Here is a 25,479-nt window from a genome sequence, read left to right on the forward strand (position 1 = left end):
TGCCTATGAGCACTTTGCCATTTGGACATGACTCAGAGACTAAGCAACAACAACAATATGCTTCACTTGGGTGGCGTTAGTGGTGAAGAATCCACCTGGCAGTGCAGAAGAAAAGATACGAGTTCCATCTCTGGGTCAGGAAGATACCCTGGAGGAGGAAACGGCAACCCACTCCAGTATTCTTGCCTGGAGAATTCCTTGGACAGAGGAACCTGGTGGGCTACAGTTTATGGGGTCACAAAGAGACGGACACCACTGAAGTAACTTAGCACGCACACATACTTCACTTTGGGGATGGTGTGCTTGTATCATTGCTTTGACAATATCTTTCCTATTGTTTCCTCTGTTTTTTTCTGGCACTCCTATTAGTTAGAAATGAGACTCCTAGGCTTTATCTTCTATTAGTCTTATTCTTTTTTTTGTGTGGGGGGGTTATCTTTCTCTTTATCTTTTTCTTTCTATTTTCTGGGAGATTTCCATAACATTGAATTTGGACACTTCTATTGGTTGTTTTTTGTTTGTTTTGCTATTGTATTTTTAACTGCCAAGAGTTTGTATTTTTTTCCTCTGATTAGTCCTTAAATCTCAGAAACCAAAATTCTGTTCTTGTTTATTTTTAAGTTTATTTATTTGGCTGCACTGGGTCTTGGTTTCAGCAGGTGGGATCTTCGATCTTTGTTGTGGCATGTGGGATCTAGTTCCCTGACCAGGGATCAAACCTGAGCCCCCTGCATTGGGAGTGAGGAGTCTTAGCCATTGGACCACCAGGGAAGTCCCTGTTCTTACTTCGTGATGCAACATTTTCTCCTACTTCTCTGAGTATATTAGCGATGGGTCTTATTTTTTTCTTCTCTTCCCTATGTTTTTACTGCTTCTCCTAGGTCCCATGATATTATTCGTTTTAGTCTCTTTCTTTCACATTTGACACTTTGCTCTACGGTCTGGTGATCCCTGGCTTTCACTCACATTTAAGAGCAAAACACGAAGTGTGTGACTCAAAGCTCTATGTGCTTGAATGGGGCTTTTTCTGTGGGGAACTCCACAAGCTGATGTCTCTAAGTCTCCTCTCTGGAGTGGTTTGAACTCTCCACTGGAAAGAGAGTCCCCTGGGGCTGGGGCAGAAAGGAATAGATGGCTTCTGGGTCATCAGAGCAGAGGAGGCCTGGGATCTGTTTCCCACGGGTGTCCCCAGGGAGGGAGCAAGACCCTGACAGGCTTGGCTGGGAGGGCAAGGGGTCCACAGATAGTACTTCCAAAGGTTGCTGATCAGGAAGAGATGTTACAAAGCATGGGTCTGACTGTAGATGGGGACCATGGCTGTCTGAGTCAAAACCTGAGCCGTCAGAGGAACAATGCCCTGAGAGGGCCACTCACTCCCACTACCTGAAGCCTTGGTGTTGTATGAAGCCTCATCACCCTGGTACCATTCCATGGAGAGGTACCTCGGGTAGGTTTGACCTCTTGTGTTGTTTTTGCCCCTCTAGCACTCTGTAGAATGGGTGCTCAGATGTGCTGTTGGTGGTGGTTTAGTCACTAAGTCGTGTCTGACTCTTTGCCAACCCATGGACTGGAACCCCGTAGGCTCCTCTGTCTCTGGGATTTCCCCAGCAAGAATACTGGAGTGGGTTGCCATTTCCTTCCCCGGGGGATCTTCCTGACCCAGGGATCGAAACCCAGGTCTCCTGCATTGCAGGCAGATTCTTTACCATCTGAACCACCAGGGAAGCCCACCACATAATAATGACATAAAGTAATTGTCAGGCCCCAAATTCAGGAGCTCTGCATAGGCTTCTGTTAGCCCCCTGGCTTTCCTCAGCCTGCATGTTGTAAGTCTAGCCTGAATCCAGCACCGGAGGAGGCTAAAGAATGATTCTATCCTGTCCCACCCTACTCATACATTACCAAGGGATCACCGACCCTTCAATGGGAATGTCAGGTCAATGCAGCTGAAACTGCTACGTATTTGGAGAGAATTTCAGTCCTTCAGCTTAGGAATCACACGTGTGTGTACACGTGTACATGTACATGCACATATGACCGGGTTCCTATTTCAAGTGATCAGGGGAGAGACGAGGAAGGTCATTTTCAGCCCGACTCCTGCCCACAGCTCTCCAGACAGAGCTTTGGTGTCTCTGGAGATATAATCATGGTCCCAAACAGGTGTCAGGGACAGCTGGGGGCCAAATCGACTTCTTAGAGTCTGATAATTCCAGAAAGGCAGGGTGGAGAAGAGAGACAGTGATGGCAGGGCACAGAGGCACACTGGAGGGTGGCGGTGGGGACTAGACGCCCTCCTGAGCACTGGTGAGAAACAGTGCTCCCTCCCTCCCCTCCGCCGCCTCCCTGAGAGCCCCGGCGCTGAGGCAACGTGTCACCATATTTTCAGTAATTCTGCTAAGTTGAGTCTCGGCAAAGTGAAAGACAAATCTCCAGAGGTTTGTGTGTTTGATTCACACCTAACATGGCAGCTGTCTGCTGCCAGGGGAAATACTGCCGAGCAGGCTTCCAGCAGCAGCCAGAGACTGAGCCTTCAATTTTATAGCCATTTTGCATCTTGTTGTTTGGGCCTTGGGGAAGAGGGCCAATGGTGCGATGCCAACCCTCCTTGCTAGGAATGAGTCAGGCACTAGTACTTTGGGAGAACAGAAGTCTGGCCCAGGGGAGAGCACTTAAGAAGAAGGGGCAGCAGCCTCTTCATCACAGCCATAGGTGAGATGCTGCTCTCTTAGTAGATGCGAGCAGGCACATTCTAATAATACTCTGGGCTCGTCTCAAAGGGTCTTAACCAGAAAGCTTCATTAAAATCTCATGAGAGCCTCATGAAATATACAAGACACTCCAGGCTCTGTATTTCAAAGAGAGAAACTGAGTCCTGAATGGCTGGCCCAGTGGTCCATGAGTAACCAGTAACAAAAAGGACCAGAAATTCATCTCACTTTCACTGCCTCTCTCTTTCTCTCTCCATTCTCTTTGACTAAATTACCCATTTTTAAAGATTTATTACTAAACCTCTAAGTATATACACACAATCTGATGAGTAAAAACCAAGAAGAAAAAATCCAGTTCACAATTCGAATGTCTTCGAGGATGACCTTTCTTATCAAAAAGCAGTTTTTTTCAGTTTATAAGATGTTTTCTCTCGGAAATGGTGAGCTTCCCTGGTATATTTAATATTGGCTGATAGACCGTTGCTTGCCAAGAAAAGTGTGAATGAAGGGGGCAATGAAAACTTTAGGCTGAAATACCCAGTTGTCAGGGTTTCCCGGGTGGCGCTAGTGGTGAAGAACCCAACTGCCAAAGCAGGAGACATAAGTGACATGGGTTTGATACCTGGGTGGGGAAGATCCCCTGGAGGAGGGCATGGCAACTCACTCCAGTATTCTTTCCTGGAGAATCCCATGGATAGAGGAGCCTGGCAGGCTACAGTCCATAGGGTTGCACAGACTTGGACATGGCTGAAGTGACTTAGCACACACGTTCGCACCCAGTTGTCAGTTTGTGCTGAAAAGCAGTTGGAGATTAACAATGATTGCTGAAATTAGGGTGTAAGCCAATGAGTATACAGAATTGATTCACAAAGATTCAAATCACATGCAGCTTTGGGGACCATATGTGTTTTATGAAAGGGAGCCCTGCCCGTAGCAATGTAAACCCAGAGGCACAGAACCCCAGAGAAGCTTTATGGAGGCCTGCTGGGCTAAGGCTTAGTGGGGGTGGAGTGGTCTGCCTTGACAAAGAAGAAACCAGAGACCCCTGCCAAATGGCCTCACAGAGTGTGGCTACCTGGGAGACTGGGACCGCAGCATTCCTGGAGTATCAAGAGAGATGTAGGTGATTAGGTAAAGAGCTGGTAAACCTAAATCCAAATGGAGCTTACTGTCCCTCTCTCGCCATGGATCATGGCTGAGATTTGGCAGCAGACCCCTCTTCTGTGTCCAAAATTTGCCTTATTTTCAACCCCCTTGGGAGACAGTGTGTGCTCCTGAGAATATAGCAGATCTATGTTCAAATCTGGGCTCAGCCGTGTCCCAGGCAAAATTTCTAATCTCTAAGCCTTAAGAGACTTCATCCTAAAATGGAGAGCATTTAAGTAGCTACCTTGCAAAGAGGTAGTAAGCCTAAGAGATGATATCTGTAAAGGATTTGTGTATAATAGGCATTCCAAATTAAGTAGCTATGATTTTTATTGGAAGAGAGGCTGGAATCTCATCAAGGGGAAAGAGGAAGGCTGCCATCAGCCAAAATGGCTTTGGAGGTGGGGGCAGGCCGACTGCAGTAAAGAGTAGATAGACAGTCAGCCCTAAGCTCAGGTCTGCACACTCAGCAGCAACTGGACCAATGCCAGAAGCTGCCAGCATCTGCCCAGCACAGCTTGGAACTTTGCATCAGAAGCAGCAGGGTGCCAATTAGGTACCCTCATCTGGGACTCTGAGTCAGGAACTGGTGATGCAAAGAAATGGGGTGGTGAGACTTCGCTTTGGGGTTAGCGGTGGCGGTAGCATCCGGTTTCCAGGGGCAGCAGAGCCAGCAGGGGCGTCTGGGGAGTTCCAGTGCTGTGAGCAGGCCGAGACGTCTAGCCCTCAGCCGTGGCACCTGCTGGATCCCCATCAGCATGGTTTTGTGGAGGGATTTTTGACCGCTCAACCTCCCTTTGTTCTTGTCTGTGTTCTGAGACTTCCTGAAAATTCTGTGGGTTACCCCACACTCCCTTTAATGATTTTTTTTTTCTCTTTAAGTCAGAGACAGTCCATTTCCATCCTTAGCTATGGAAACTTGACCAGGACATCTTTCCAACTGCCTTACTTAAAGTGGTTCCCTCTTTGCTTTCTACTTCTTTATTGCATTCATCACGGCTCGTCATCATTTTACTGATTTGGTGCTGGCTCATCATCTCTTTTCCTCCTCCAGATGTAAGTTGCCTGAGGGCTTCCTCTGCCGTCCCCTGGGGCCCGTCCACTGCCAGGGTCCTGGAAGCTGCTCAGCATAGCATCCTGGTTATGCCCGCAGACGCCAGGGTCAGCCTGCCTGGGTTTGAACTGTAGCACCGCCGGTGTGAGATTTCAGACCTCTGTGTGTCTCAGCTTCCCCGACAGTAAAGCAGGGACAATAACAGTTCCTGTGTATACAATTGCTGCGAGGATTAAATGAGGACACATACGAGAAGATAGCCCAGCATACCGTGTTCATGGGTGAACTTAGGAGAAATCCAAGTAACAATACAGCTTTTCAGGGTCTGATGGTCTGTGTCTCATTGCTTTAACCTTCACTGTCAGGGGAGGGCCCTTTCCCTAGGGTTAGGCTGAGAGTTTACCAGGTTGAAATCTGGGGTCTGGAACTAAGGGCTCAGCCTTCAGCATTTTCTCCTCTTCTGAGAGCTTCCTGCTGCCAGCATTTTGTTATCTAAGCATCCCAAACCTGGGGGCTCAGAGCCTGGGAAGCCAACCTTCTCTGAAACCACCGAGTTATGGATGCCTGTCTCTTTCCCCAGAGGCCTCTCACTGTCTTTCCCCAGCCTGCTGGGACCAGTGGGATGGCCACTGCTTCCAGGAAGAGCTGCTCCATTTGCAGGGGGGTGGGGTGGTTCCCCAGGCCTTGGATGATCCAGGACTATCAGGGCAGAACATTTCACCCCAATAGGCTGGATTCTAGCCAACTAAAACATCACATTCCTGGATGACTGCTTTTCTCCAAAACCCATGTGTTACTTTTTCCATGGCCTCGGCCTTTCTGGCGCAGAGGGCTGGAGGCCACGTGAGCCATCCATTTCTCGGCGTCTGCTGCCCAAGTCTACTGACGGTGCAACCGAGCCTGGGGCTAGGAGCCCAGACATTTGCTGCTCTATTTTAAGATTCCCAGTTCTGTTTCCCAGAAGTTGTCAATCGGTCAGAGGAAAGAGAAAGCGGGGGTGGGAGAAATGAGACCCAAGCCACAGGGGCTCATTCCTTCCAACTGGGTGGAAATTCCCATCCTTCAAAGAAGCGAAGCTCCGCCCTGCCTTTGCCCCAAAGGGAGTGACTCAGAATTCTTCACTGGTCTTGGTCATGACAAAAAAGGCTTGCTCATTTTAATAACAGAAATGAGGAGAGCACCGCATTATTTGTGTAAATCTTAGACTTCTCAGAGCACAGTCATACACTTCTCCCCCTCCATTTGTTGAGGGACAGACTTTGTAACGCCCTGTTTGCTAGTGAGAAAACAGGCACAGAGAGGTTGGTGACTACCGGCGATCACACAGCTGGTTAGTCATAGGGACCAGCCACGGAGGTTAGATCTCCTCAGTTTTACACTATGTTCTGCGTTCAGTCAGTTAGTCAGTTCAGTCGCTCGGTCGTGTCCAACTCTTTGCGACCCCATGGACTGCAGCACTCCAGGCCTCCCTGTGCATCACTAACTCCTGGAGTTCACTCAAACTCATGTCCATCGAGTCGGTGATGCCATCCAGCCATCTCATCCTCTGTCATCCCCTTCTCCTCCTGCCTTCAGTCTTTCCCAGCATCAGGTCAGGGTCTTTTCAAATGAGTCAGTTTACTGCATTCAGTAAGCGACCATTTATTAGCTTTCCTTGCATCACGGCACCTTCCTGTGCTCACCGGCATCCCTGAGATCCAGAACGAAGCCTGGGGACTGGTTTGTGGTAATTCCCGGGACTTCCTATTTTTCTTATGGCTTATTGCTTCTCAACCTCAACCTCACAGGAGAGGCCATTCATTCATGCACATGAATGCATCTACTGTGTACAGCTACCCTGCTTTTGCAGGTTCACAACTGGTGGACAAGTTGCTAAATGCAAAATTACAATAAAATGTAGTAAGTGTAAGTATTAGTCGCCCAGTCATGCCCGACTCTTTGCGACCCCATGGACTGCAGCCTACCAGGCCCTTTTGTCCATGAGATTTTCCAGGCAAGGATACTGGAGTGGGTTGCCATTTCCTTCTCCAGGGGATCTTCCCAACCCAGGGATCGAACCTAGGTCTCCTGCACTGCAGGCAAATTCTTTACTGACTGAGCTACAAGGGAAGGGCAAATACAGAATGTTATCGAAACACATGAAAGGGGTAATTCACTTTGTTGGGGACAATGAGGAAAAAAATGACAGGTGAGGTAGCTTTTCCACTCAACTTAAAAAAATTATTAAAGTACAGTTGATTTAGAGTTGTGTTAGTTTCAGGCATACAGTAAAGTGATTCAGTTATACATATATACATATCTTTTTTTTTTAGATTTTTTTCCATTATAGGTTATTACAAGATACTGACTGTAGTTTCCTGTGCTATACATTAGGTCCTCATCACCCAACTGCTAACTGGGAAAATTTTCAAGCATATAGAGGAGTTGAAGATGATTATAACCACCATCTAGGTTCAACCATTGTTAGCATTTGTCATATTTTTTGTCTCTCTCTTGATAGACAGATGAATATAGATACCTGGATAAATACATATTTAGGTGGGCTGCCATCTATGGGGTCGCACGGAGTCGGACATGACTGAAGTGACTTAGCAGCAGCAGCAGATGGCACTAGTGCTAAAGAACCCGCCTGCCAATGCAGGAGACACAAGAGACATGGGTTTGATCCCTGGGTCAGGAAGATCCCCTGGAGAAGGGCATGGCAACCTGCTCCAGTGTTCTTGCCTGGAGAATCCCATGGACAGAGGAGCCTGTCCATGGGCTATAGTCCATGGGGTCACAAAGCGTTGGACATGACTGAAGAGATTTAGATTTAGAGATACACAGGTAGGCATGTAGATAAATCATGTCAAATTTGATGAGGGATGTCATGATGCTCACTCCTAAACATTCATGTGTCTTTGAAGAATAAGGGCATTTGGAGAGGCGAACTTTGAGTTGGGTCTTGTTGGATGAATAGGAGTTCATCAGACAAAAGGAGAAGGTCATTCCAGGCAATGGCAAATGGGTTAAAGGTGAGGAGCATTTGGGGGGAAAGGTTACGGAATGTGACCAGAGCTGAAGTGGTTGGGGAGCAGGTAGAAGAGGAGGCTGGAGCAACTGATTTGAACCGACTGTGGAGGAAGGGGAATGTCCCACTAAGGATTTCAGTGTGGGGCCCCGGGGAGGGGGCAGGTGCGGGTGGGAGATACTGGAGGTTTTAAGAGGGTGAGGACATGCTCTAATTTTTTTTTTTTTTTTAAATCTTGTACCAGAGTAGGCAGGATGGGTAGGATGCGAGAAGATGGTTTAGGATGCGGGAAGGTGGACAGTGGCTGTGAGGATGGAAAGGGGAGAGTCCAGAGATCAGATGATAGTAGACAGGGACTCAGAGGCTGACTGGAAACAGGAAGGTCACTTCTCTGGTGGTCTGGTGGGTAAGACTTTGCCTTTCAATTCAGGGGGGCGGGGGGTGGGACAGGCTCAATTCCGGGTTGGGGAGCTAACATCCCACATGCCTCCTGGACAAAAAACCTCCTAGAATATAAACAACAGAAGCAATATTGTAATGATTTCAAGAAAGACTTAAAATGGCCTGTGTTAAAAAAAAAATTTTTTTTAAAGGAAGAAGGGTGAAAATGAGAGATCATTGATGGTGAGTGAGATTTTTCTCAAGACCAGCTGAACAGATGTTTTCCTGCCATTCATCAAGTCACATCTGCACACATAATGGTGTACGTACTGAATTAGTTTTGGACAAGTATGAAGACTAGTATGCAGGTGGAAATATGGATTTTGAAAGCTAGAAAGGGCCAGAGAGATGGGTTTGGGTCCAGGGGTGCAGCAGCATATAGACAGTGGTTGAAGCAAAAGAACTTAACTCTGGTAGAGGCTAAAGTACAAGCAGAGAGGCTGGCCAGGGCACAAGCTTGGGCAGCACCTCTATGGAAGGACAGATGGAAGACAAGAGGGACAGCTACGGAGGTGGGAGACCAGCCAGAGAGGGGCCTGTCCACCTTGAAGGTTCCCAGGAGCATTAAATGAGCTCATGTGTGTGAGATTCCAAACTCCAGGCTAGGACAGGTAGTTGCTGGGTAAGTGAAAGTACCATCCTTAGAGTGGAGGAAGGTTCTATCTAGGTGACACGTGTGACTCCAGGGTCAAAAGGTGCCAGGATTGACCGGGCTGGTCCTAACCTGTGCCTTGGAAGCTGAAAGCTGTGTTCCTGTTGCCAAGAAGGGAAGACCAGATTGAACTAAGAGAAGGAAGGTAAACCTTCATTATGAGGATCCTCTTGAAGCTGGGGATGTGAACATTTGGAAAGCAGGGAAAGAGCTTTCTGCAGCTCTGGAAGGGGCAAGGATGGGCCCGTCTATGCAGTGAGGGGCAGCATTGCTACATGGATGCTGGAGTCATGTGTGCATGCTAAGTCACCTCAGCAGTGTTCGACTCTGTGACCTTATAGACTGCAGCCCATCAGGATCAGGAGATTCTCCAGGCAAGAATACTGGAGTGAGGTGCCATAACCTGCTCCAAGGGATCTTCCTGACCCAGGGATCGAACCCGCGTCTCTTATGTCTCCTGCATTAGCAGGTGGGTTCTTTAGCACGACCTGGGGAGCCCTGGAGTCAGATGTTCAGTTCAGTTCAGTCGCTCAGTCATGTCCAACTCTTTGCCACCCCATGAACCGCAGCACGCCAGGCTTCCCTGTCCATCACCAATTCCCGGAGTTTACCAGATTCATGTCCATTGAGTCAGTGACCCAGGATCAAATCATGGCTCTGCCCTCCTCCTTTCTTCAGTTAGCCTCTCTATGCCTTGGTTGCCCCATCTGTAAAACAACGACAGCAAGCCTACCTTCTGCACAGGTTAGCCCAAGGATGAGATGAGAAGAACCAGAAATGTAGGGCACAGAGGTGCTCGATTCACGTTAGTGATTGTTATCACCATCGCTGCGGCTGGGGGCTTCGGGAAGCCTGGGGCTTCGGCTCCAGCAGGTTCTCCTGTGGCCCACACTGAAACAGCCCAGCCAGAGGGTGAGTGGAGGCGGAGTGGCTCTCCGGGGCTGGTCACACAGCTCAGCGCATGTCTCCCCTGCTCAGATGTGGCCGGCCCATTAGGCAGAGCTCATTTCTTTCTCTGCCAAACATCATGCACCCCCCCCTGCTGAGTTCTTCCCTCAGTCCACCTGGGCCTGTTTCTAGGACATCTGCTATGGCAGGGGCTGACGGCCGGGAGCTTGTGGAAGGACCACCTGTTCCCTCGGCTCCCCCCTCCCTCCCTCCCACCCTGCCGCTGCCGCCCCAGTATCCAGCGGCTCACACAGCCCGCCACGTTCCTCCCTCCATGCATGGGGGCCGCGGGCACAGTGTAAGAGGCACGTTTCCTCCCAACTTGTTACAGTGCTCACAGCCAGTGTTGATGCTTTGTCAAGCCTCCCACTTGGCTACAAGATTGCTTTTCCTCTGAGCTCCTGTATCAGCCCTCCCCGCCTCACCCCACCCCCACTCTCCCTATGGAAATGGGGTTCGGGGACAATGACTCAAAGGAAGGCAGGTTCCCTGACTCCCAGGAGATGGCAACCCCCCTGCTGTAGCTCTGACCTGACATCTCTGCACGTGCCTGAGACATTCACATGCCAGGGCTTGCTGTGTGAGCGGTCCTTGTGCATGTCTGTGGCCTGTGTGCTGTGCTTGGTGGCTCAGTCATGTCCGACTCTTTGCGACCCCATGGACTGTAGCCTGCCAGCCTCCTCTATCCATGGGGATTCTCCAAGCAAGAATACCGGAGTCAGTTGCCATGCCCTCCTCCAAGGGAGCTTTCCAACCCAGGGATCGAACCCGGTCTTCTGCATGGGAAAACCACTGGGTCATGGAGAGCTCTGCAAATGGCATGTCCCTCCCATCAAGAAAAGGTCAGGTGTTAGCCGCGGCTGCAACCAGCTGAAATCCATTCTTCCTACCAAACCCAGCACCTCCCTAGCACCTGCCTCTCTGGAACACCTAGGAGTGGGGGAAGGGGATGGTGTGTGCGGTGGCTTTCCTCACTGAAGACCTTCAGAGGGATGGCAGGACATGGCACGCCTCTGTGTGTTTGGTGCCCTGTTTCCAGCTCAAGCTGGGCTCTGGAATCACTGATGTCGGCCAGACATTCCCCAACTTTGGGCTGGTTTTTCTGCACTAGGGGATTCTACAAGCCCCAGAGGGTGTCACATTTGGGAGGCGCATAATAATAAATGTCATTGTGTAAGCCAGCCTGTCTGTGACCCATTTCCAGAAAGTCCTCTGGTTGAAGTTCAGCCAAGAATGCTTGTGATCCCAAAAGCCTGGGGAGGCTGGGTTGACAGTGGATCTCCGAGACATCCACCAAGTCCAGCGGGGGATGCATTCCTCCTTTCCCCATCCAGCATTTCACGACTATACCTATATTAGGCCGGACACTACGTTAGGCACAAGTTCAAGGTTCCAGGCCACCCTGAGGTAGTGTCTGAGGGGAGCACCCCTGTCTCAAAGGCAGCTTTCCAACAAAGGAGGGCACGCACAGTGTCCCTAGAACCAGGGAAAGTCTGGTGTGCTGAGCTTTTCTGAGAGATGAGGGTGGGTGGGCTGGCAGTTAAGCTGCTACTTGTCTATGGGAGTCTTTCAGTCCTCTGCCCCTACACACACACACACACACACACACACACACACACACACACACCACCCCCCACACACAACCCCCTGCTGCAGCTCTGACCTGACATCTCTGCACGTGCCTGAGACATTCACATGCCAGGGCTTGCTGTGTGAGCGGTCCTTGTGTATCATCTGTGGCCTGCGTGCTGTGCTTAGTTGCTCAGTCGAGTCTGACTCTTTGCAACCCCATGGACTGTAGCCCGCCAGACTCCTCTATCCATGAGGATTCTCCAGGCAAGAATACCAGAGTTGGTTGGTATGCCCTTCTCCAGGGGATCTTCCCTGGAGGGAAGACTCACACAGTCATGATTTGAGAGTAAAACAGGGTCTCACACAGGCTGTTTGCAGAGTCTTCCCAGACAGCAGGGCACCTTCTTCTTGCCCAGAACATTACCTATCAGCAGTGTGGTCGTCCTGGATGGAGGATACAATAGAGGGAGCCAGTTGGTCAGGACCCCCCTCTCCTCCCCAACCAGGTGTCTGTCAGATTCCCTTGGTGCTTGTTTCCTGCCTGCAGTGATGCACAAGCCAGTGGGCAGTACCTGCCTCACATCGCAGGTCTGGAATCCAAGTCTTCACTCCTCAGCCCAGAAAAGAACAGGGAATTGGAAGAATAAACCTCCCTTTTCAGCCATTTGCAAATCCCAGGCTTCACTTTTTTCCACCCTCAAATCTTTTATTATTCAGATGATACTACTCTATTGGCAGAAAGTGAAGAGGAACTAAAGAGCCTCTTGATGAGAGTGAAAGAGGAAAGTGAAAAGCTGGCTTGAAACTCAACATTCAGAAAACAAAGATCATGGCATCTGCTCCCATCACTTCAGACCAAATAGATGGGGAAACAATGGAAATAGTGACAGATTTTATATTCTTGGGCTCCAAAATCACTGCAGATGGTGACTACAGCCATGAAATTAAAAGACGCTTGATCCTTGGAAGTAAAGCTATGACCAACCTAGAGAGCATATTAAAAAGCAGAGACATCATTTTGCCCACAAAGGTCTGTGTAGCCAAAGCTATGGTTTTTCCAGTAGTCATGTACAGATGTGAGAGTTGGACTATAAAGAAGGCTGAGCACTGAAGAATTGATGCTTTCAAACTGTGGTGCTGGAGGGAACTTTTGAGAGTCCTTTGGACTGCAAGGAGAACAAAACAGTCAATCCTGAGGGATATCAACCCTGAATATTCATTGGAAGGACTGATGCTAAAGCTGAAGCTCCAATCCTTTGGCCACCTGATGCAAAGAGCTGACTGTTGGAAAAGACCCTGATGCTGGGAAAGATTGAAGGCAAAAGGGGGTGGCAGAGAACAGATGGTTAGGTAGCATCACTGACTCAATGGACATGAATTTGAGCAAACTCCAGGAGACAGTAGAGGACAGAGGAGCCTGGCACGCTGCAGTCCATGGATTGCAAAGCGACTAAACAGCAACAACAACAAATCTTTTATTCTAAGTGGTTTCTTAGGGCCTTGGAAAATTATCAAGTGAGAACAATCTGGATTTTGATAAAACTTTGTTTCTAAGATTCAGTGAGTGGAAGTGAGATGCTCTCAGACAAAAAAAGACACGTGACAAAAGTGCAAAGGGGGAGGGTGATAAAGAGGAAGACAGAAACCCAGGGTGCTTAAGGAACCCTCCTATTTTGGAACTGGTAGTAGTAGGGTGAGATGGGGCTCATCTATGGCCACTGATTTATCTGGTGCTTTAGGGAACGCATCAACACGCAAGCACAGGCACCACAGGGAGGGGTCTAGAAGAGCACACTGCAGGGGGACCCCGGGCACTGAGAGCATGCAGGATTCAGAGACAGGCAGGCAGTCTGGTAGAAGTGTGGGGTAAAGCAAATCATCACAGCCAGGCAGGCAGGCCCATCTGAGTGCAGCACACCACACAACGGCAAGCCACGGGCCGAATGCAACCATGAGAGAGCATCTACCGGGGGCTCCATCTACCAGCAGGAGAGTGAAGAGGAACAAAGGCCTCCCCAAGCCCCACACAGCCCAGATGGGAACTGGAGATCTGCCTCCCTTGAAAGCCACCCCTGGGTTCTTTCCAAGGTAGGAGCCAGGGTCCTCATGAGCACGGAGGGCTGGGGAGGCATCGCTGGGAAGGGAGGCGGGGCAAAGCAGCTGAAATGAGTTTTCCTGAGAAGATTATAAAAGCCTAGATGTTAGCTGAGGGACTTTAGCAGAGAAAGGGGCCTCGCAGTCACACATGGGAATCGCACACACAAAAAGGACAGAAGAAGCAAACAATCCAGAGCCAGCGATGACACACAGCTGAGGGCCAAAAACAAAAGAAAGTGGGAAGTGGGAATGGTGGGAGGGATGGGCAGCAAGGAAGAGGGGTAGGAGGAGGATACAGGAGAGAAAACTATGGAAGGCAGAAGACGAAGGGTAATGTCTTCCCAAGCCTCTGCTTCATTCATCTCACAGTGATGATGTCTGAGCTCCAGAAAACATCACACACAGACGGGATGCTGTATGTTAGGAACTCAGGCTCTGGACTTGGGCTGAGAGCAAAACCCAACTTGACCACCCGCTAACTGTGTGATGGCAGCAAGTGACTTTACCCACCTCTGCCAGGGTTTACTCAAATGTAAAATGAGGACAAGACAGAACCTGCCTTATGGGGTAATTATGAGAACTGAAAGGTAGTTCGGGGGAAAGAAAGCACAGAACAGAGCCTGGCACACAGGCAGTGTTCAGTAAACGTTAGCTATCTTGACCTTTGTTGAAATAGAAGCCAGTCAGCCAATGTTTGTAGAATACACACCAAACCGGGCATGCTGCCAGGGGCTGAAGATAAAAAGAGGACCAAGACCATGATCCCTGCCCTCCAGGAGCTCACAGAGCAAACAACCAGACTGGGAATCAATTCTGAGTTCAGGGCAACATAAGGAGGAGCAAGTTCCAGAGATGAGAGAGCACTTGAGCTCAGCCTCAAAAATTACAAACAAACTCAAGTGAACACAAGTCCCATGGTTGTAGGACTCAGACTAGTGTTTGCCTCTGATGTGGGGTGTGGTAGGAGGTTGGCTGGAAGGAGCATGAAGGTTTCTAGGATGATGGAAGTATTCCATAGCTTGATTGGCTCTTAGGTAAAATGCCATCCGGCAAGCTGGCATGGTGTATGATGGCTACGTGGGTGTCTACATTCATCAAAACTCATTGAGCTGAACACTTAAGATCTGTGCATTTACTATATGCTAGCTGTATCTCAATCTGTGTAAATTAGTTTACTGAAAATAAATTGAAAATAAATTTTAAAGTGAGAACTGGCCTCAGTCATTAAAAGGAATGACATAATACCATTTGCAGCAACATGGATGGACCTAGACTGTGTCATCTTGAGTGAAGTAAGTGAGAGGAGAAATATCGTATGACATCCCTTATATGTGGAATCCGAAACAAGAAATGATACAAATGAATTTACTTACAAATAAGAAGGAGACTCAGACTCAGAAGAGGAACTTATGGTTGCCAGGGGGATGGGATAGTTAGGGAGTTTGGGAAGGTCATGTACACACTGCTATATTTAAAATGGATAACCAGCAAGGACCTACTGTACAGCAAATGGAACTCTGCTCAGTGTTACGTGGCAGCCTAGATGTGTGTGTGTGGGGGTGGTGGTGGTTGGGGTAGAATGGATCCATGTACATGTATGGCTGAGTCCCTTTGCTGTTCACCTGAAATTACCACAACATCATTAATCGGCTATACCGTAATACAAAATGAAAAGTTTGAAAAAACTGGGATTGGAGAGTCCTTCAGAAATCAAGAAAGTGTTTTCATTTCCTCTAACCACTTCCAGTAGACAAAGGTCCTGTCTAGACCTCAGTTGCCTTGGAAAGAATGGTCAGGGAGAGCTGAAAGAGATGGAGGGCCATGTGGCTGGGGTCTTGCGGATGTTGAATCCTGACCCCAGGTGACCCAGGTGCAGAGCTGTGTCTGCGCAGTCTCCATTAAAGAGAGTGCATCTGCTCTGGGCTCACAGGGCAAAAAGGAGGTCAGGTTCTGTTAAAGCCAGTGCAATTCACAGGTGAGCTCAACTTGCTGGATTGACAGCAACTGTTTAGTCATTACTGAAATTGCAGACATGAACCGACCTACCTGCTGGGAAGAGAATTTGGGATAAACCATGAACTTCAAAAACTTTCTGCTTGGAAACTGAAGGGGTAACCATGGCAACCGGAGGCAGGTCGAGCTAGGAGAGGGCTCTTCATCTTGAGCAGGGAGCTTTGTGCTCCTGGATTCGCCCCTCTGCACACCATGCATCAATCCCTTTGTCTCTTTCACTTTCTTTGCTGAATGAAAAAGTACTAGCTCAGGATACTGGCCACTGGGCCCAGGGTTCAGCTGTTTTCAGCTCCAGTGCCCTTAACTAAGTGTCTTACCCACTGCCGTTTTGTTGTCTGCAGAATGGACACTTAAAAGCTCCTTTGGCCTATTCATGGGGATACAGAAAGAACAGGAAGGTTTGAAGAGGTTTTCTGCCTAACCACTATTCTTGTTGTCATGTGGCCATATCCAGGCTGATTCCAACGTGGCACTACTGAGGATAAGACCGAGGGTTCAATCCATCCATAAACTCACCTTTATTGCTTGGAGAAAAGCTATCCCAGACACCACCCACGTCCCCGTTCGGCAGCTGTGTGATAAGTGTGCACTGGGGCAGGGGCGGCACCAGGTGAAAAAATAGCCATCATCCCAGTTAATGTGTCATCGTGTGGACCAAGGACCGTGCTGAGCAGCAGACGTTCAAAGTGGCCTCCTCCCACGCCTTGCCCATCGCCCTGCCCCACACCAGTCCGGCCCCAGACTTGTGAGAAAGGTAGAACAAGAGCCAAGGTGGGCGAGCCCGGGTGCAGGTGGATCTGGCACCTAAGATGGCAGTGCTGCCTCTAACCCTGCACTCCATGAACCAAGCCTCTAATGGGCGGGGGGCTGGGGAGGGCTCAGCTCTGGCTTCAGAGTGCATCAGCTTTTGAGTTCCTGGGTCAGCTCCCGCAGGCACTCCCTTAAAAAAGGAAACTGCTCTGACAGAAGACCCCCAGAACGCAGTTCTGATTTGGGCATCATTTCCTGTAGCCATGCCTTGTTTCACAGCCTTCCTTCCCCTTCCCCTCTGTGGTTTTTCGCCTTTCCCTCCCTGACCGGCTTTTCTGGGCCTTCTCATGGGTTCTGTCAGGGGAGATCTCTTCTCCTGTGTCCTCTCTTTTCCGACCCTTTACTTCCAGGCCTCATTGAGAAATAGCAACTCTCAAATGCCCCTTGTGAAATAAACACCTAAACTCCCAGAGTCACAAAAAACGTGCTATTGAGCCTCATCCTTTTTGTCTAGCAACCCTTGTATCCCTACTAAGTAAATGTGAGAGTGAAGACTGAGTGCTGACTAGGAGTTGAGAGCTGTCCCAAGCACCTTCTGGGTGTGGTCACGGGTGCTGCATCTCCCCGATTTCCTTCTGGGACCAGAGCCCCCATTCCCCAGGGTGCTGGCTGCCGTAGTCACAGTCTCTCTCAGCTGCTGCCTTGACAGAGGGAATTGCCTGGTTTAAAATGAGGTAGTCCAGTGAACCGGTGACATGGGGTGCAAAGGCCCGCCCCCTTGCTTCAGTGGGGGACTTCTCAGAAGGGCCATCCCACTCCAGAGCATCCCCTGGGACCCACTTCGGCATTTGCTTCCTCCCTCTGCCCGGCCCTGTTTCCCTCCCACCCTCTTAGTTCCCAGAACTCTCCCCAGCGAGTCTCTGCCTCAGAGGAACCGAGTTTCCTGTTTCCTAGGGAATTCAAACTAAGAATTAAATGTATTTAGTCCTCACAACAACTTTATGCTATAAGTGCATGATTTATTCTAGAGGCAAGGAAACAGAGGCATGGAATGGTTAAGAAGCTCGCCTAAGGTCTCCCATCAGTAAATGGAGGAGCCCAGATTTGAAACTGAAAAATCTAGATCTTACACTCAGGTGCAGCCTCTTTTGCATTGCATTGCAGGTAGATTCTTTACCACTGAGCCACCAGGGAAGTCCTCACGTGCAGCCTCTTAATAGCAATCCCAAAGGGAAGTATCAGGAAAGGGGGAAACTGGGGAGAGAGGCAGGGCATTTATTACCGGCATCTCAGAGATGAAGATTCTGAACTAGCTAACAACGGCTTAAAGGCAGGATCATTCATTGGTTACCAAAGTGTTGGGATTTGAAGAGGACTAGCAGAAAAAGTATGGTAAGTTCATATTTGAATTCTGGGAGAACACTCACTATGTGACTTTGAGCAAATCATTCAACCTGAGTCTTAGTAACAAGTACATAGTAGATGCTCAATAAAGCCAGCACCCACCTCCCCACAAACACACACACTTTTTGTCTGTTCTTTCTAATTCTGATCTTGGGTCTTTTTAACGTTCTGACTCAAGTTTCTCCATCTATAAAATGAGGTGATGATGACAAAGGGCTTACTTGGTTGACCCGAGGCCAACTGGGTAAGAATACAGTAAATGGAAGTTATCAGTATAACCAGGATGCTGTGCGGTCGGGCTTGCACCGTGTGCTCGGGTCGTTAGGGCCGAACAGGCTCAGGCTTGAGCTGTGATCGACACCAGATGTACCAACCCCACCCCCCCACCCCCCAACTCCCCGGCATCCACCACCCCCACGCAAATTCTCCTGGCATCTCTGAGTTGATTTCCTGCTTTTACTAGCGGCCGGCGGTTTTTTGTTTTTGTTTTTTTTTTTCCCTACTAAACTGGGTGCGCGCGTCTCATCTCGGTGTCACTTCTCTGCCGCTTCTCCCTCCCCACGCCGGCGGCCGCTCGGAGGAGGGGGCAGCCCCGTGAGCACCCCCGCGGGGCGAAGGTTGCACCCGGCGAGGGCGCATCCTGGGTCGGGCGCCCCGCCCCGTCGAGCTTCAGGCCCCGCCTCCGCCTTCGCCCGCTCTCAGTACCGCTCTCCGATTGGTCGGCAGCGCGCAGCCTCTCCGCCCCTACAAGGGAATAAAAGCTGCTGGCTCCGCGAATCCAGTGTAGTAAACCCAGACAGGCGCTGGCCGCCTCTCCTCTGTGTTCGCGTTCTGCGGTACCCGCTGGAGCCCGCTACCATCGTCCCCAAGACGTGCTGCCCTGCATCCGTAGCCATGTGTCGGACCCTGGCCGCCTTCCCCACCTCCTGCCTGGAGAGGTAAGAGCAGCTTCTCCAGATGCCTGGGGAAAGAAGAACAAGTCCCACCAACCTTAGGGAGTGAAGCGAAAAGCTTGCAGACCTGTGTGGTCTGGAGAACAGGATGAAAATGACTTCAGAGGTAGAGGTCAAATTGGTTCCACGTTCTCAGATGCCTCTCTTAGAGTCTCAGGGAAGGATGGGTGACGGGAACCGAGAAGGCAAAGCCAAGGGAAGCAGGGGGACCACTGTTGACTGCCATTGCCCATCTTTCCTCTGCCAAGTGGCAGTTCTACTGCAGGAAGACTATGGTGGCATCACCAGGCAAAACTGAGTCTTCCCCAGTTTCTTAAGCACTTGCTTTTCATTCTGAGCTACAGATCTAAGGGCATGGCCTCCTCTGATCCTGGACATACAGGAAACTGTTTTTCAGGCCCTCAGCGAGGGATGTCCCCACTTCCCAGGGAGCTATACACCCACTCCAGTCCTTGCTGGAGTCGGTGGCTGGGAAGGAAAAAGTAAAGATGAAGGCAGAAATCAGCTTCCACACAGCTCCGAAAATATTTGTGACAAGCCTAGAGAGTACTGAATTACCTTCTGCTAAGTCAACAGGCACAAAAAGCGTGACTTAAGTGGGGGAAAAGCCCATGTGTGCTATACTGCAAACCCCCAAACTGTAAGACAGTCAAGTCACGGCTCAAATATTGCTTTCATTGTTTCTGGGCTCATGATACTGATGAGAGAGGTGAAGTGTAAGCCCTGGGAACAGCTATGGGTTCCCAGAAACCCTCAGGCTTGGAATTTGGGTGGCACAAACCTGTGCTCTTCTGGGACTTTGTGGATCTCTCTGCCCTGGCTGAGCAAGGGGAGAATCCTCACGAGCTCATGCTTTGCCTTCCAGAGCCAAAGAATTCAAGACACGGCTGGGGATCTTTCTTCATAAGTCAGAACTGGGCTCTGATACCGGGAGTGTTGGCAAGCTCGAGTGGGGCAATAAACACAGCAAAGAAGGGTAAGTCCCGCTGACCAGCCTGGAGCCCCTAGAGGGAAGGAGCCAGATTTAGGAAGGGAGCCCTGAGAAGGAAAATACTAGGAGACATTAGGACATACCATTGTGGACCTTGGCGACCTCTTCCTAGAGATTGTAATGGAACTTCTTGCTGGTCTCCTGTGGCTGGCTGGCTCATGGGTGACTAGGTGGATGGCTCCAGCCTTCTAAGTCCGCCAACAAATGAAGACACCCAGGGTTGGAATGTCTAGATACCAGATTCTCCCATCTGGAGATGCCATTGCTTGTGTGACCAGGGCAAGGGCAAGGCCCAAGGCCACTGGACTCTGCTGCTACTTGCATGCCGTTTACCGGGAAGCCCTGTTATATTAACCATCAACTGTGGCAGGTGCTGTGCTGGGCTCTGGGGTTGTGGGTAGGCATAATCTCTATTCAGGAGACCCTTATTTCCTTGAGAAAGTGTACAAAACAAATTGAGAGGGGAATCGGAGGAATTTTGGACAGCAAAAACACAGTCTTAGATATTTACTGAGGGCCGGAAGGTCCCTGCTTGGGTTTCTGGTTACTAGACACAACCATTTCCCTAAACCTCAGCAAAAAGTTGGGGAGTTTGAAGAGTCAGCTCCAGTGATTTTACTGAGCAAGCCTCCATGTGAATTATACAACTTCAGAGTTGTGGCTAGGATTTGTGCTGTGTATTAGTTTGTTGTTGTTTTTTAAATTAAAATCTTGCCCCCTCCCCCCCTTTTTTTTTAGCAAAAACTTCTCAGAAGATGTGCTGGGATGGAAAGAGTCATTTGACTTGCTGCTGAGCAGTAAAAGTGAGTTGTGTCTGTTGTGTCTGTCTGTGGATGGCACACGGGTGGCACATGGGTACCCATGTGCCGCAGAGCCAGCCTGAGGATGCTGAGAACATGGGCAAAATAATAGTAATAGTAATAATAATCCCCAAGTGTGTCAGCCTCTATCCAGAATACAAAGGCAGGTCCTTGTTTGAGAAAATTACATCCCCAAAATAGAGCCATTAACTACAATTGCTGTCTTTTCTTCTTTTATTCCCGGCTGGCTGTCCCCGCTGTCTGACCTGTCTCTTCCTCTCTCCCTGCAACCCCAGATGGAGTGGCCGCCTTCCACGCCTTCCTGAAGACAGAGTTCAGCGAGGAGAACCTGGAGTTCTGGCTGGCCTGTGAGGAGTTCAAGAAGCTCCGGTCCGCTACCAAGCTGGGATCCCGGGCTCACCGGATCTTTGAGGAGTTCATCTGCAGTGAAGCCCCCAAAGAGGTCAGAGCCATGACACATTCCAGGGATCCTGCAGACCCTGCCTGCTCCTTCCCCACTGAGAACTGGGGATGATCAGGGGCCAGTAAGGGAAGGGCCAAGTTTAGAAGCAGAGTGGCCTTATCTGACACAGGAGGCTGGAGATCAAAACAGCCAGGCTCCAGGTCACCCCTGGGTACCATTACCCTCAGAGTCACAATGGGACTGGAGGGGTTGGCAGGGGTTTTGGCTTCTGTCGACACCCACCTTTGTAAACTAAGCCCTTTTTAGAGACTCAGAATACTTAACAACTGCGGAGACAGGTCATCTTAGGATAACCTGACTCAGTCACTCAGGTCTGTGGTTGGTGACCCTTTCAACCTTCCCTCTGGTCTCCACCGTGTTTGATAAGGAATATGACGCCACCTCTTGGAGAGAAGGAAGTAATGGCTTGCCTTTGTATCTTATTTTGTATTTATTTTCTGAGCATTTTTATATCTCCCATAAAGATATGTTGGGCACCAGTTACATGCAAGGCACATTTATAGTCGTCAAGGATATGGCAGTGAACACAAAGCCTCTACCCCAGTGAGAGAAGATGACAATAACCAATTAAATAAATATTTCCAGGGGGTGATCTGTGCTCTGATAAAAAGAAAGCAGGCTATGAGAGGGAGTACCAGGGTACAGGGTTGGAGGATGTGACACAGGAAACAGAAAATACAAAGATCAAAGAGTGCCTTTGTGATCACAGGCCAGCAAGTGGGCCCATGTGGAGCAGGAAGTGAGAGAGAGTGGCAGGTGATGTCACACAGGTGGCAGGTGGCCGGGTGCTGGCCCAGGTAGCCTTGTGGGCTCAGCACCTGTGTCGGCCTTTTCTTGGAGTGATGGGGAACAACAGACTTGTGTTTTATAAGGCTCTCTTTGCTGCTAGGTGGAGAACAGACCCTGGGGTTCAGGGGAGGAGAGAGAGACCCAATAGCAGGTGCTGGCACTAGCCTAGGAGAGAGGTGGCAATGACTTGAACCTGGGTTGTCACAGAGAAACAGGTGAAAAGAGGGTGGATCTGTACCCATTCGTAACATCTCCTGGGTTGTTCTGAGAGAGAGGAGGGTAGAAGGGAGGACAGGCCCAGAGCTGAAAAGCCCATTGATGGTCAACTCAGCAGAGCCCCAGTTCCTGGTTCAGAATCCAGTGCTCCTTCCACTGCCCCCTGCCAGTCCTCCCAGCCCCCTCACCTGGCTCTGATTCCCCCATTCACCCATGTGCTTGTCCTCCTTCCCACAGGTGAATATAGACCACGAGACCAGGGAGCTGACCAGGACGAACCTGCAGGCCGCCACGGCCGTGTGCTTCGACGCGGCGCAGCGGAAGGTGCGAGCCCTGATGGAGAAGGACTCCTACCCGCGCTTCCTGAAGTCCCCCGCTTACCGGGACCTGGCCACGCAAGCCACAGCCGCCTCTGCCTCCCCGTCCAGCAGCAGCCCAGCTGAGCCCTCGCACACCTGAGCCTCAGGGCCTGGAAGGAGCCAGCCGGGCAGAGAGATTGAGTCACCCACCCCCGAGGTGCTGTCCCCATGGGGGAGGCAGGTTCTGCAAAGCAAGAGAGGACAGTGAAGGAAAAAGCTGACCCGGTGACACCCTCACCTCCAGATCCTTGGGACTGAATTCCATGCGTGAGAGGGTCATCCCACTTCTAGGACCTGTGGACCAGGGCTGAAGATAAGGGTTGTGTGGGGCTTTCAAGGGGGGGAAGAATGATGGTACAAGAGTCATCATTGGCTCTGGCGATTCTCAACAGGACAAGGGATATTCCCAGGGGGCTTTGGAAAATGCATGGATAAAGGGGAACTTGAAAATGAGGGAGAGAAAGACAACCAGGTTAGCCAGTTTTGCTTGTCGAGCGGTTGACCTGTTTTCCTAACTTCCAGACTGTCCTGGGCATGAAGGGAGCCATGAATGTGGAGTCTTCCCATCCTGTCCTCTCACCTGCCTCTGGGCTACTGGTGGTGGTAGGTGGTGGTGGGGGGGGGTCCCCTAGCTTGCACTTCTCAACACTTCTGTGTCCAGCCTGGCAGTCTTGTCAAGGCCAGAGAACCAATGTGATGCTTGCCCCGAATGAGATATTTACCTCAAAAACTGGCTTTCAAGCCCCTCTCCAAATCAGTAGAGAGGCCTGAAAACAGGCCATCTTGCCCATGCAAAATGAACCTTGGTGCTCTTGGTGGGCTCTTGTGGGGGCCTCTGACTCCGTGTGTGCCGCTGGGTCCACCTGTGAGCAGGACCTGCTGAGAGCCTCTTGCTGGGATGTGCCCCCTCTTAGCTCTGAGCTGCCTGGAGCAAGACGTGGGGCCTCTTGGTGAGCAGCTTTAGTCCAGCCCTTATGCTGGGCAGGGTGGAACGAGGGAGAAAGAGCTCCTGGGAGACAAACCTCATGGCAGTTACAGAAAGTCCTGTTTAAATCAAGCTAATATTTTATTTTTGTGAGGAGAAGAACAGGGAAAAAGAGATTCCCCAGGATGGAAAGGGAACCTTGTGTTTCTTTCCTGTGGATTGCGGGGGTGTACTCACTGGGGTGTCCATGGAAATGAGGCAGGGACCTCGATGAACTTGGACAGCCTGTAGAAGCTGGGAATGAAACTGGGGCGGAGAGAGGCTGCTGGCAAGAGCAGGTCTAGGGGGAATCAGAACCTGCTTGTCACCCCAGGGCATCACCAAACACCCATTCCCTGGTGGGACTTCTGCCCCGGCTGGGCTGGGGAGGTGAATTAACCAGGCAGCCCCTCTTGCCCCCAGGGAATCCACACTGTTCTCTCTGCGCTAGGAGCTCCTCCAGGAGAAAAGTATTTAAGCCTAACATATTGTTGGTTTTGTGACAATGGTCATGGCACATTATTTTTTATTGCTGTTGTCGTGTTGTTGCTATTATTATTTATTGTCATTTGCGCGTCTGCCTCTCCTGGAGAATCCACAGGAGCTGGTAGCCTGGCTGCCTCTGTCCAGCAGATGCTACCTCTTGAAGTGCTGGGAACCTCTTGGCGCCCGCCAGGAACTCCTCGCCATTTAAATATTTATTTGTTGTTGACCACGGGAGCTGGTTTCCTAAATGTGAATGATGTACTTATTCAACCCCCGTTTTCCTATTGCAGCATGTTATTTTATTGTGAAATAAAAATAAAACCCAAACACGAGATTGATCCTGTCTGCAAGGACCATATGGTCAGGGGATGAGGGAAGGGAAGTGCTCAGGGCAGGGGGTGCCTTGTGGAAGAGCTGGTCTCCGGAAATGTCACAGGACACACGGGGAAACTTGCTGGTGTGTGGGCAGAGGTGCACGTCCAAGGCCTGAGTTTGCCTGGTGACTGGTTCTAACGGTGGCCTCCAGGATGGTAACTTCCTTCAGCTGGCGACGGCCCAGCTCATGTCAAGCTATTGTGTCCTGTTGACGGTGAGCCTAGCCTGGGACCTGGGACGCTTTGCAGCAAGGCTGCAATGCTTGCACCTGGATACACGTCTCCTCCAGCAACAAAATACAAAGGAACTGTGGGACTCAGCCGTGTGCATGCACAGCTGGTGCAAATTCCGTACCCAAAAGATACAAAGAGACCAAAAAACACAACTGCCACTTTTGAGCAGCCTAGAGCAAAAATAGGGTACTGCACAGGCACCCTGCACACACCACCACCTAAGGGGTGGACAGAACACCTAGGCTACCCCTCCTGCCTAAGCCTGAACAACACTCCACCCTCCCCTCCCAAAGGAACCAGCTCCCGCTCCTCCGGGAGCGAGCAAGCGAGGGGACCTGCTGTCTGCTCTTGCTCCCCACTGCTGCAGCAGCGGCCTCAGTTGAGCCGTGCCTGAATTGTCTGGCTGCCAGTTAATTTCTATTGATGGGGGAAGGCCAAGAACCCTGGCTGGTAACAGTTGGACCCGGCTCAGCTGTCATTGCAGAGCCCATCTCCTCTGTCCACCTGACCCAGCATGAGCTGTTCCCGGTTCCTGGAACAGCAAGGGGTGGCTCCCTCTGGCCAAGTAGCCACACATTATCAGTTGCAGGGGTTGGGGCGGGGAGGGGGGGCACTTCTGTGCCATTTTCACCTTTGCCCATTTCCAATTTGCATTAGTGTACTTTTGGGCTTCCTTCATAGCTCAGTTGGTTAAGAATCCAGCTACAATGCGGGAGACCTGGGTTCGATCCCTGGGTTGGGAAAATCCCCTGGAGAAGGGAAGGGCTACCCACTCCACTACCCTGGTCTGGAGAATTCCATGGACTGTATAGTCCATGGGGTCACAAAGAGTTGACATGACTGAACGACTTTCACTTCACTATGAATTCAAGGAATCAGCATTCCTTATAATTTCATAGACATCTCTGAGATGAACTTTGGGAAGCAACGTGATGCTTGGGACTACTCCATTCCCGGGGAAGAGAATGAGCAGTTTGCACTGGGTTAGAAAGAACTTGGCGTTAGGCTTGCAAGGATCAAATCTGCTCTTCCTC

At 50.2% G+C, this 25,479-nt stretch overlaps 1 protein-coding gene across 2 annotated transcripts; it reads left to right on the forward strand.

Moving 5' to 3' along the window:
- Nucleotides 1-17,627: 17,627 nt before the first annotated feature.
- Nucleotides 17,628-24,169, forward strand: RGS16 (regulator of G protein signaling 16). Of its 2 annotated transcripts, none has more exons than XM_006048616.3 (6): nt 17,628-17,783; nt 18,522-18,733; nt 19,614-19,724; nt 20,478-20,542; nt 20,836-21,002; nt 22,266-24,169. In XM_006048616.3, exons 1-6 carry the CDS (start codon nt 17,781-17,783, stop codon nt 22,485-22,487), a joined length of 780 nt encoding a protein of 259 aa, XP_006048678.3. In that variant the 5' UTR covers nt 17,628-17,780; the 3' UTR covers nt 22,488-24,169. The 2 variants fall into 2 exon arrangements, with proteins under 2 accessions (XP_006048678.3, XP_044798688.1); XM_044942753.1 differs by having other exon boundaries at nt 17,632-17,783; nt 18,498-18,733.
- The last annotated feature ends 1,310 nt before the right edge of the window (nt 24,170-25,479 follow it).

This window comes from Bubalus bubalis, chromosome 5 (assembly GCF_019923935.1).
Source record: "Bubalus bubalis isolate 160015118507 breed Murrah chromosome 5, NDDB_SH_1, whole genome shotgun sequence".
Taxonomy (NCBI): domain Eukaryota; kingdom Metazoa; phylum Chordata; class Mammalia; order Artiodactyla; family Bovidae; genus Bubalus; species Bubalus bubalis.